General features: G+C 38.4%; 2 protein-coding genes across 2 annotated transcripts in view; one reads left to right on the top strand and one right to left on the bottom strand.

The window, feature by feature from the left end:
• LOC133984731 (EVI5-like protein) overlaps positions 1-468 on the bottom strand; it is a 38971-nt gene extending 38503 nt beyond the window's left edge. The window contains exon 1 of the mRNA XM_062424191.1: positions 298-468. The gene's annotated coding sequence lies outside the window, so the exon portion shown is untranslated. The remainder of the gene's footprint in view (positions 1-297) is intronic.
• Positions 469-6582: 6114 nt separating this feature from the next.
• LOC133984323 (large ribosomal subunit protein uL18) lies at positions 6583-12465 on the top strand. Its single transcript, XM_062423544.1, has 8 exons — positions 6583-6695; positions 7186-7255; positions 7346-7461; positions 7763-7897; positions 8243-8445; positions 11031-11208; positions 12059-12147; positions 12323-12465. Exons 1-8 carry the CDS (start codon positions 6693-6695, stop codon positions 12420-12422), a joined length of 894 nt encoding a protein of 297 aa, XP_062279528.1. The 5' UTR covers positions 6583-6692; the 3' UTR covers positions 12423-12465.
• Positions 12466-12883: the final 418 nt, after the last annotated feature.

The following is a 12883-nucleotide window of genomic DNA, read 5'->3' as shown; positions in this document are numbered from 1 at the left end:
CACTTTGCATTTACATTGTAGAATATCTTCGTTCCAGACAATAGCTGGAGTCCTTTTCAAGCCAATTAGGGAGTTCAAACACAAGTATTTAACACAAGTGACAAACTGTAACACAAGCTGATATTGGGACTAAGAAAATATAGGAGCTAAGTAATGACATACTCTGTATAGCTTCGAGGAAATGTCACACCATTCACTTGAACAGATAACACTGATAACAAGGAGTCGTTATGTGAGTTACTGTTAGCTCCAGTGATTAGACAGAGCCCGAAAAAAACAAACTAGAACATCCCTTACCTTGAAGCGAGTTTAACCACCAGCAGCAAACGTCGTCTGCTTCCCATGCACGAAAGTACAGTCCGACTATTATGAGAAAAACACACTTTATCCGAGTACATTAGCTATATTTGTCAAGTTAGCCTGGCTAGGTTTCCACCGTTAAGTTAGCTCTTTCCCATCGCCTCTCCGGTCCAGCCCATGCAGCCGTAATACGTGTACACTAATGTCTGCGGAGCGGCTCGAGCACTGGCGGCCTACCGAGTGTTTACATCGCACGGAGCATGCGCACCAGCCCCAACCTGAAGCAACACTACCACCAAGTGTTCACGATGAGCAACTGCACTTCAAACACAGACTAGTTCTTTTTATTCATACAGGACAAGGAAATATTTCTAAATAAAGACTAATTTTGTCTGGTAGGAAAAGGGAGGTAGTTTTGATTACCTCACGGGTGTAATGGCTATTGTTATATCTTATTTAAAAGGAAGTGTATTTCTATAAGCTATGCCGAATCATTACAATCTGTTTATTAGTGGTACAAAGAATTTGTCTTGGCGTTTGGTCCCACAAACACAACATAGAAGAATAAAAATATAACAAGAGTAAGGTAATAATAATAATAATGAAATAATAAAGTAAACAAAGTAGTCCAATCTATTTACAGAATAGGATAATAATCGCTTTGAAATGGGATATAAAACTTGAAATGAAATATTGACTGTACAAATGAAATATGGACTGCACTACAGACCAAAAAATGGTCAGAAGTGTAAAATTTAAATGTGACATGTGCAATGAATAACTCAATTATGTAACAGAGGAGGATGTATGCAAAATTACAATGTTAAGTCTGGTTTGATAACATGAACGTGACCAGTGCAGGGATTAAAATATGGATGTGTTTGTATCATACAGGTTGCAGTATGATTACTTTAGTGTACAATAGCTGTCCTATTATTAGGCTATGTATTGGTAATTGTAGCACATCCAATGTGGCACCCTAATCATATTTATCACATTTACCAAACACAGTTTTTCTTTCGAGGTAAAGTTAGACTAAAAACAATTTGATGGAAGTCCTCCTGGTTGGACTATAACAGCATCACTGTGACTACTCTACCCCTTTCCAAAGGTAGCTGAGCACGATACAGCATCAAAAATCTAAGTCAGTAAAAGTGGATTTACTGCTAATACTAATGAACTCTAAAAACACATTAAAACCCTTAAAAATCAGTTGTTGAAGCAAAAGTACTTTCTATCCCTGGAAAGGCAGCTAGGAATGTGTCATTGGGGTCATCTGAGTGTCAGTGTCTCATTACAAATTCAAACATTAACGTGACATGTCTTAAAACATTTGAAAAACTGGTTTTAAAATAGTTTCAGAGTTTTAAATGTTTCAATATGTCACATTAATCTCACTACAAAGTTTGTTTGGGCAGTGATACTTAAAGAAATAGGAGGCAAGAAATGAAGAAATGTGAGCATCTAAGATTCAGCCTGATTTATCTTATTCATTCTTTCACCACATATATTAGATACAACCTCACATTAAGATTTACTTTGTCAAGAAATATTCCAGTCTTTCAAATGTACCATGTTTGTGTTTCAGCCCAGCACTTTATGAGTACTAAAGTCAAAGAAAAGTCTCAAGCTTCCTGCATCTCTCTGTGTGTACTGCTTATCTAATCAGCATCTGATCCTCGAAATGTCTTACCTGAAGTTCATCGCTGAGAGAAGGAATACTTCTGTCGGAGTAGACTGGAGGTTTAAACATGTACGTCCCACAAGTACCAGCAGCACTTCAGTTAAGGCATGTCGTTGTCATTGTAGAAACAGAAAAATAACTTATGAAACCTCTCTTCTTACTTAATGTAGTTAGTCCTCACAAAATGAACCTATAAACCTTAGTACATATACAATACATCAGGTTAAAGCTGACAAGAAACTAACTCGAGACGGCTTCACTACTCTTGACAGCGTCACTGAGTGAGAGCAGTCAATAGAAACTCATAATGATCTAACCACATCAGTGTAAAAGTACAAAGACGACTGCCTTGATTCACATACCAAACAGTCATAAAACCAACTTTTCAGGTTTTGCATTGCAGCAATGACGCATATCTTTTGTTGATTGTTAGACACTCCTCTGCACATAGAAGTAGCTGAAAAAAGGCAACTGACGTTGTAGGCTCAACTCTGCAACACCGTGGCGACCATAGGCCTCTGAATCTGATACACCGTCATAACAATCACATCTCAGTCTGTCAGACACAAATAATTAGATAGCTACTGACACATAGTCAAACAGTAATTCTCAGTAATGAGGACATTTTTGAAAGAAGGAGTCTGAGTCAATCAGGCCCTGAAAGAATAAAATTAGATCAAATGAAATCCAGCAAAAAATATTACTAGAAAGTGCAGCTCTTTAGGAATAATTCCACTGTGATGATTTGTGGTGGCTGTGTGCTGAGCTGGTAGCAGCCAAAATCATTATGTGGTACTGTACTGGAGTACTGGATTTAAGTACAGTTTTTGTGTAATAGTACTTGAGTAGTTACGCTTTATGCTACTTGATATAATTCAGGGGGAAGTATCGTATTGTATACTATTTATTTTACGAATGCAACATGAAATAACATATAACGAGCTTATAAATGCAAAAAGATGTTAAACCAGTAGTACTCATACCTTACGACGTTTATCCCCTGTGTGTAGTTGTGGTTATACATGTTTGAGTTGTTACAAATTTCCACTTAATAAATAATTATTTGAGGTCAAACTTTCCAACTTTCCAATATTTCACAAAAAAACAAACTTTAGTGAAAAATGTAAAAAGTAAGTAAATAAATGTGTGAGGACTTTACTGATATCTGTCACAGCAACTGATTTTATTTTACTTTCAAGAACTTTTAAGTAGACTTAACTTTTTTTCACATTATGAGCAAATAGACAAAGCTATACTTTTACTTAAGTAGGATTTTAAATGCAGGGATTTTAACTGTAGCAGAGTCACTTTACACACACACACAGGCCACAGTCACTTTAGGGCACATTACATAGATTTACATTCATTTTCTGGAGACTTACCCTTACCCTAACCATCACTGCTACTTGCTTACCCCTCACAATAATCTAACCCAACCTTACCCAAAAATCAGCCTTTTTCTCAATTGGTGACAAAGCTTTTGTCTCCAATCAACTGGTCCTAAGTCTGAAATGTATATAATGCTTACCCTCATAATCCTTAAGAAGGTAAGAGAATAGGTGACATCATTGTAGAGATTTTCAGTGCTGTGAAATTCCATTCACCTTTGTATTGTGGTATCTTTAAATACCATCAACAACGAAACTCTCTGCATGCCAGGGCCAGATACCATTAATAGGTTAAGTACACTGCATGATTGACACAGAACGCCTGTTTTTTTAACACAATCCTTAAGGTATGAAAATCACAAAGACTGGATATACAACAAATAATAAAAATGTTTTCATATACTAGAAGGAACACCCACCCCTTAAAATGTACCTAATTTGCTAATCATGGCCTTATAAACTAAGATATTCCTAACTGATTTGTTTTTTCCTTTTCAATTCAATTAGGCATGTAAGAGATCTTGGCCACCATACTTGGTGAGAGTGCATTTTCTGAAGAAAGTGAGGTGTGATTTCTGGAAAGGAAAGTAATCATTTCAAAGCTGCAAAGGAAGGATCAGCAGACAGACCACGAAGAGAATGATTGTTATCAGTTTTTTTGAAAGAAAGTAAAAGAAGAAGGGAGGAAAGAAATTTGTTGTTACAACATCTGTTGTGAAAAACGCTGTAATGAGCTTGAGTGAAGCCGACTAAAGAGAGATGAGGTGTCATTTAATCAACTGATACTTCAGCTGTGTGGGCTGCAGCACAAGGATTATTAAGACCACTTTTAGAAGAAAAAAGCACTGGTGTAATTAATAATGCTGCTTTCCATTGAGGTGTACAAAGGCTCCAGGGCCCTTTTAGTATTCATATGAGTCACTGATGGCTGAAGGAGAGCCATCATCAATGTTGTGGGGTCGTGTTCACTTTGTTTATTGAGAAGAGTCCACTTGATAGAACCGCTGATGTGGTATTCATCATTTTATTAATGTGGAAATGGAGATTGAGCTGAATTAACATGACATACCCTTTTTAAAAACTGTTGAAACTCATGGAACCCACTTCTATTTTTCTCTGTTATCCTCCCTTGTAGTTTTGCTTATCTTGGTAAACATTCAACTGATTTGTACTTTCACCAGTTAACTTGTTTCTGTTACTGTTGTTGCATTAACTTTCTGAATTGGTTTGGGTTTAGGCGGTCCACAGTTAATGGAAGTCCTGCAATGTCCTAACAAGGATACCTGTGCGAAATGCAGAAAATACCAAATCATTAACCATTAGCAACAGTGTTCTGATGACTTGAACCAGTGCCAATCATACAGTGTACTTAACCTACATACAACCTTAAAATATATCCTCACAAGCTCCATTTGAAGGCAGCATTATTTCCACCTGTGCTTTCCCTTTTCTTTCATGTCTGAAATAGGCAGGACAGGTGGTTCCCATGGCTGGTGCCCCAGAGATGAACTCTGTCACTCTCTGAGAAATATAAGAATAGCCTTGTTCCTCTGAGATGAGAAATGAGCTTCCAGAGTTCAAATAAATTGAACTCCTTGAAGACAGGTTAGAATAATCTTGAACAGTTGAAATTCTTTCTAATCGTATTATTTCTAACTTGTTCTAAATGAGCTAAAATGTCTTATTGTTTGGATGAAATTAGGCCAAAGGAGTTGAGAGAACCAAAAAACAAAACAACAGCATAATACAGCAATTAGAATGGCTTGAAAAATGTTTCCCCCCCAACTTTATTTAGACCTTTGGGAACACCTTCCTCAAGAAACAGACACAGATTGACACAAAAGCAAGGCTACAACAACAGTAGCCTATACCTATAAAGTAAATGCAGTGCACATATAAATAAAAATAAAAATAAATATACTTTATACAAAATGTCTTTAAATTCCATGAGTCAATATATTGAGTCACAATCAGCCAAACTAAATCACAGCTCATCTTTACTGACCAAGTATGTCACCATATAAGGAATATGATTCCAGTTTAGTGGCTCTCAATATACAACAGTCTTCAGAAATAGTATCAATATAGTATTGACTATATACAGGTGAAACCGTGTCTGTGAATTATAAACAAGACACAAATTGTGCAAAGAAGTAAAGAGTGCAAGAAGTGAAGAAATACATATTAAATAGTTAATGGTTTAAAATAAACACAAAAAAAACATTAATAACAAAATGTAGTTGCTGGTTATGTATAGTATATACGGCCTGTTCTGATACACAGTAATGAGTAAATTTTATTGCACATTTGAATTTGGGCTAAAACAGGTAGAGTGGGCATTATAGTGGTACAGGGTTATTGCACAGTGAATGAGTTATCTGAACATAAACATACACATTGTACCATAATAATATATAGAGATCTTATCAATTAATCCCACAGATGACCCAAGTGGTGGCAAAATATGGAATAAATAAATAAATAAAAACACAATTTTGGTCAAAACACTAGAAACTGAGACATAGCTCGACAAATATTTTGTACTGGCTAGTGTGTATCAGCTCATATTTGTTAAGATAAAACTAATTTATACACACAAGTTAGTGAGGGGTTCTGATTTACATGAATGAATGCAGGGCTGATTCTAGTATCAGACCTTTAGGGGGGCTCAGCTCCTAATTAGAATTTGACATACAATGCCCTGCAAGTGTTCAAACCCCCTGCTAAACTACTCATTTCACTGGATAACGTCAATTACAATAAATATTAATACATAGTAGAGTGGTCTACTATAATGTATGATGATAATGGTTCAGAATAAACAATCACAGATTTCTATAGAGAGGATCCTAAGATAGTTAATGAACCCTGAGGGAAAGACAATATTAATGACAGAACTATCCAAAGTACATTAAAGCTGTTAATAAAACCATTTGAACCTCTAGCATAAGTTTGTCCCATCTCTGACAGACAGGCTGGCAAAATAAATAAAGTTGTATAAAATGATTTTTAGAAAAAAAAAAAAAACATAATATTTTATTTATTTTTAGGGGTTCTGAAATCAAATATCGCCACAGAATGAATGTGATATTTACCCATAATTATGATATTGAGAATGGCTTGAATATGGGTGAGTGTCCGCCCCAGCTCTGTAGGGGGCAGAGTGATGAATCCTATGCAGCATGGCCTCTGTGCGGCTCATCCTGTCACACGCTATTTACTGAGCATGCGCACGTGAATCTTCCTTTTTCCAGTGCAGCGGAGTCAACCGCCGGTCTTTGGCTCCGGGCTCCTTCATAAGGAGACGAAAAGACTGCAAAATGGTTTGTAATCCGTCCCAATATGTGTCTACATTCACATCTAACACACCCAGCGTGTGCTCTGTGGTGTCAGATGTGTGAAAGCATGTCGCTGATGTTGAGATGAACATAGATTCTGTCCCGCTAGTGCTAACCCAGGGGTTGCTTAAACGTGGCCTAATGGCTACCTCAACAAACTCACTGCTTCCTGTCACCTGTTAACTACCTCACTGTGATATGTTCACCACTTTGTGACCACTAGGTTGTAACGTTCACAACCCCTGAATTTCCTTTTTATTAAAGCTTACTATTAGCCAGTGTGTTGGTTGTTAACTCCTCGTTCATTTTCTAATAGTTCAGCAAGCTAATGTTAGCCTGGTGTAGCCGGTTACACTGACAGTCCAGCTAACTAGCGCTCATTTAACACAACTACGCAGGAAAGTAGCGTTAGGATGCTCTTGTTCCATTTGGATGTTGATTGCTAATGCTGAGTGCTTTCATATCCTTTCCACAGGGTTTTGTTAAAGTGGTAAAGAGTAAGGCCTACTTCAAGAGGTACCAAGTCAAATTCAGGAGGAGGAGAGGTAAGTTGACAGTGACAGTGTCTTATTCATGTTAAGTTGTTAGGGTATACAGTTATTTTGTGACTCATTTGAGGTTTGCGTTCCTTCCAGAGGGAAAGACTGACTTCTTTGCTCGCAAGCGCCTGGTCGTCCAAGATAAGAACAAGTACAACACACCTAAGTACAGGATGATTGTCCGTTTCTCTAACAGGGACATCGTCTGCCAGGTGAGCATGCACGGAGAACACCCAGTTTTTCTCCAGAGAGACATTACTCGCTCATTTAGAAACTGCAAGATCTGAACTTTTTGAGTGACGTTTCATTCATTCCTTAGAGCAATTGTTATGGATGAGTGCAATGTGTGTTTTTCTGTATATAAGCCATTTTTATTGAGCTGCTGTGGCAAGGTAATTTCCACATGTGGGATTAACAAAGTCTCTTATATGCATCTGATCTTTGCATTGTCTAATTTGTACATGTAAACAGGGTCACGACTGTTAATTTATCATTATCCATCATTATTTACAGATCGCCTATGCCAAGATTGAGGGTGACATGATCGTTTGCGCGGCCTACTCACACGAGCTGCCAAAATACGGAATCTCTGTGGGTCTGACAAACTACGCAGCAGCCTACTGCACTGGGCTGCTGGTGGCCCGTAGAGTAAGTATACTGGTCCCTTTTGAACCCCCAGTTTTCAGTGTTGTACAGCCAGGTAGTAAATGTTCAATGCATGACAGCTTCATTTGGTTTTTAATATGAGTCATTATAAATGTAAGTTGGTTTTGGTGAAAGAAAATACATTTGGAAGAAATATGCAAATTATTGACGTGTGTGTGTGTGTAAAGGTGAATTTTGGCACTAGGGTGTACCAAAACTGTTATTAATGAAATATTGACCCTAGTGCAAATTATTATCTTATTGGCTGTCAAAGTAAATTTTGTGTAAAAGAGGTGGTGACTGAAGAATCTTGTCAGTCTAAGTAAATGTTATGTTCTGTCCTTTTAGCTCCTCAACAAGTTTGGCCTGGATAAGGTGTACGACGGCCAGGTCGAGGTGACCGGTGACGAGTTCAACGTGGAGAGCATTGACGGTCAGCCAGGAGCTTTCACCTGCTACCTGGATGCTGGGCTGGCCAGAACCACTACAGGCAACAAGGTGTTTGGTGCCCTGAAGGGGGCTGTAGATGGCGGTCTGTCCATCCCTCACAGGTAACCAACCAGCATGTGTCTCGTACAGTTTGTGTGCTTTAATCAAAAAACAGTCATGATTTGACAGCCAGATTTGAAATTTTATACCCAGATAGAGTAAAAAGATGTAGAGTAACAGGCCGGAAACAATATGCTTACCTCCAAATTTGATACTATCATGATACCTGGGTGCTGATTCAGAATCTATTCTCTTGCTCCAGTGTACTGTGTGCCAAACCATTCACCTTATTCCACTGAAATACAACACAACACATAACTGGCAAACATTTCTGAGCCCAGTTATTTTCTTCACCTCAGAGTTGGTTTGAGTTAAACGCTTCCGTGTGTGTTGTTCGGCCGGTCTAGTTTGATACTGCTGGAGTTTGCTGCTCCGCTAACATTAGCCTCTGAGTCAGTGTAGTAAGTTCACAGTACACTACAAGTTCATCTCAAATAGGTCATTATTTTGTCATTGAGTCAAACACTCGTTTGCAACCTCTGCCGTTTTTAAAGATGAACTACACTTACTCCTGCATGTGCGCTCTGTAGACCATCCAAGTACTGCGCCGCCCTTTTCATTCCATCCACAACAAATGCCGTCATTTTTAACAAAGGCAGTAATACAAAGTAGCCAGTAAATACAAAGGCGGGGGAAAACCCTGCCGTCCCTCTTTGGGGGATCCCTCTTTTGTCCATAACATGTTAGGATTTGGCAGTGCTGTGTGTGTGGTGCTGCATCTCTTGTGAAGAAAAGTGGTTTCATCCTAAAATATGCATGATGGGAATGATGGGCCATCTTTTCACGACATACCTAGGCTGATATGTTGAATCGTTGCCAAATTCTCAGCTGTAAAAGCTACAAAAATATTGTTTTTATAATGTATCCATGTGCTTTTCCTTGGTGCTCTGTTCTTCCGGTATGATATTACACCTTTTTTGTTTTTCTTGGTAGACATTTTGACACAGTATGGAAACACAGGTGTACATAATACATTAATGATGACTAAATTCCATTTAGCTGCCTCAGTTTCAGGGTCCTGGTGCTGTGCCTGCTGGCACTCTGTCACACTGTCATGGTTTAGTGGGACGTTTGAATAGAACAGAGCTAAGGTCAATGTTAGTGACACCTGTGCCTTTCCTACCATGACCAGTGAATGTCTCTGAAGGCACCCTGTCCTAATTGAACCCGATATGAAATATTACCACTGTAGTGTGGCGAATGAAAGTTAGGTTGTAGTGAGTTTATCATCTATAACCCGATGTGAATGTATGTTGTGCACATACTGCTTTGTCAGATATCCATCACTGGTTTCATCTATTCTATGGTTAGCTGCTTTTAGTTGTTTAAGGATTTTTGTGTGGAATATCAAAATCGTAGCTTTCTACCAACTCTTTCTCCCAGCCTGGATTGACTGCAGGTTGCCCACCTTGGATGTGGATGTTTACAATCTGTAAAGCTCTGTGGTGGTTGTGGTTTAGCACTTAGTTGTATGAATCTCCACTGCAGGCTGGAGTCTAACAGTGACAGATTAAACTCTGACAGCAGGCTTGAATAAATAAATATGTCCAACTGAAGTTTGGTGCTTGTTCAGTAGTTTTACTGCATCTTCCTAATATAAGAGTGGTAATAGTAGAGCATAGTATCAACTGCGCAAATGCAAGTTTGTTTGCCATCACATGTTGAATTGGTCATCAACTTGTCGGCATAAAAGACTGAATTCTGAATCAGTTGGCCCATACATCCTGTCAGATGTGTGTCATAAACAGTGGCAATGAGGGTACGAATTTTTTCAGAAAAAAAAACCCTGCACAGCTTTCATATTTGTTACATTTGCTATTTGTTCCTCTAAGTGCAGTTTACAGGAAATGGAATGTGGAATACACTCATCTGATTTACCTTTGTCTGGTACTGTGTGTGTATAAAGTGGCAGTACTACATTAAAACATTCAAACAATAGTCAGTGCAAGGTAAAAATACTAACACATGGTTTTTAGACAGTCCTGTTTCTGAATACCTCAAAGTGAACTTAATGTAAATCGTTTGGTTCCAAAAGATCAATTGAGGTTTCAGTTCAGGTTAAATTTGCAGTGGTTTTGCTTCTACCTAGCCTTAAAATGCTATCTATAGCTGGATAAAGCATGTTTTTCAGTTCTCATATGTTTGGTCATTTTTCATATCCCTTTTCTTTCTTCTTAGATTAAAAAAAACGTTGAATACAGCAGTTGGCAATCCAACAGCTGGCATTAATTCTGCTTACCTGCTTTTCCCCCCTTATATTTAGACAGTTAAGAGTTTAGAAGAACAAATGAATACCCGGCATGAATGCAGTGTGAAATGTTTCCTGCTGACATCTCAAGCTACACGTTATTTTCAGTTGCAGGTGTAAATGAGACCCATCTGCAGCTTCATGTAAAGCAGTTTTAACGGCACATTAGTGGGGAAAGATTAATTGCACATGTCAAAGTGCAGTGCTATGTTCATTATCCCCTCAATTAATTATCCTCTGACAAGACATCTGGAGGTTATGCAAGGTGATTTTTGAATATTACGGTGCACTGAACTGGAAGATTTACCTATGTATGCTTTGTTTCTCTCTTTTTTTTAGCACCAAACGTTTCCCTGGGTATGACACAGAGAGCAAGGAGTTCAACGCTGAGGTCCACCGCAAGCACATCATGGGCATCAACGTGTCCGAGTACATGAGCTACCTGATGGAGGAGGACGAGGACGCCTACAAGAAGCAGTTCTCCCGCTTCATCAAGAACGGAGTCACACCCGATATGGCAAGTGCTCTTTACACGTGTTTAACTTGCCTTTCCAACATGTAAAAAACAGTCAGGAGGTAGATGGCATTCTTGAGATGGCTCTAGCTAATAATTATTGGTTCATGAGCTAAGATGCTTTAATTATCAAGGGAAATTACTTTGTCATTAGTGGCAGATTTCACACATTGACATTAGTTTCAGGGTCATGGTGCAGTCACACCATCGCATTTGAAGAAAAAGAAAACCACAAAATTGGAATTTGATGCGGTTGTCTGTAAAATGTAAAATATGCATTGTCTACAATTTCAAATGCATCCTGGCCTCCACAACCAGCTTGAAAGCAGCCATAGCTCATTCATAACTCGTTGTCCAATAATTCATACTTAATGTGAGGTTTGTCTCTTCAGATAAAGATTGAGACGTATCATAATTGTCTCATGCAGATGACGAAGTGTTTCATCAGATTAAAGATGTTGACAAATCCAGCACAGATCACCAGGCCTTGTGTAAAAAAAAAAAAAAAAAAAAAAAAAAATTTTTTTCCAAACTGTGTGCCAGTCAGATTGGCTTTTTTGTGTATTGGGATTTGGGCCACAAGCCACACCAGCTGTTAACAGTGGAAAAGAGCAGGTTTGGCCATCAAATAGGCAGAGAAAAATATGGCTCCTCTGACTAATGTGGGGAAACGGCATCCCACATTGTTTGTTAAATCATGCAACATGAGATACAGGCTCGTAAAAAATGATGCGGTCTGAGGAGGGAAATGACACGCCTGAGAACACAGAAGCTAATCTTAAAGCTATAAGACCAAAGTCTGGAACAACAACGAAAATTCATTCATCTAAATTTATCTGCATCTTTCTTTCAGATTGAGGCAATGTACAAAAAGGCTCATGCTACCATTCGTGAGAACCCAGTCCATGAAAAGAAGCCACCCAAAGAAGTGAAGAAGAAGAGGTAAGATGATAAATCCTGATTGAGATAGAGATTGCAGGTTATATTCACCCACTATTGTGACTTGTACACCCATAAATCTATCGTACTAATACAGCTTGGAATCAAAGTTGAGCCTAATGACACCTGTTTTATTATAAAAGGACATATGCTAATCGTGCTTGTTTTTGTGACCTAGGTGGAACCGTGCCAAGCTCTCTCTGGCCCAGAGGAAAGACCGTGTCGCTCAGAAGAAGGCCAGCTTCCTCCGGGCTCAGGAGAAGGAGGATGAAGATTAAGGCATTGGTCCGAATTTGTTCTAATAAATATCGAAAAAAAGAGTCAAATCTCACGTGTACTTTTTATATTTAATGTATTATTGTTGACAATGTCAGGGGCCTCACCCTTAAGTTGACATTTATCTGGTAGTTGTTCCTGGAAATTGGTGTACAGTTGTCAATTTGCCAGAAACATCAGTGTACAGTGTCTAGTCAAACACTAATATTTGGGCAAATTGACAAACCTCCCACCCATGAAAAGTGAGTCTTGTGTTAAGTGATGAGTAAAGGAAGTCTGGAAAGTTGAGATAAAGTCAATGCACACGAATGATTGCAAGTGTCAGCAAGCACTCACTGGTCAGACTTATCCAGTTAAGTCAAATTTATTAACCATTGATAGGGTTTAAAAAATTGTCACTTGACTCAAATACATTAGGAAACACATGATTAAAGCTGAAAGGGACATTATTTGCTTCAAGATA

The sequence above is a fragment of the Scomber scombrus genome, chromosome 8 (assembly GCF_963691925.1).
Source record: "Scomber scombrus chromosome 8, fScoSco1.1, whole genome shotgun sequence".
NCBI classification, from domain to species: Eukaryota; Metazoa; Chordata; class Actinopteri; order Scombriformes; family Scombridae; genus Scomber; species Scomber scombrus.
This window is presented reverse-complemented; position numbering and strand designations above follow the sequence as displayed.

Excerpts from the sequence above, each read along its gene's own strand:
- LOC133984323 (XM_062423544.1), top strand. Across the intron at positions 7,462-7,762 it reads ACAGGGACATCGTCTGCCAG|ATCGCCTATGCCAAGATTGA; the intron begins GTGAGCATGCAC and ends CATTATTTACAG. Across the intron at positions 12,148-12,322 it reads AAAGAAGTGAAGAAGAAGAG|GTGGAACCGTGCCAAGCTCT; the intron begins GTAAGATGATAA and ends TTTGTGACCTAG.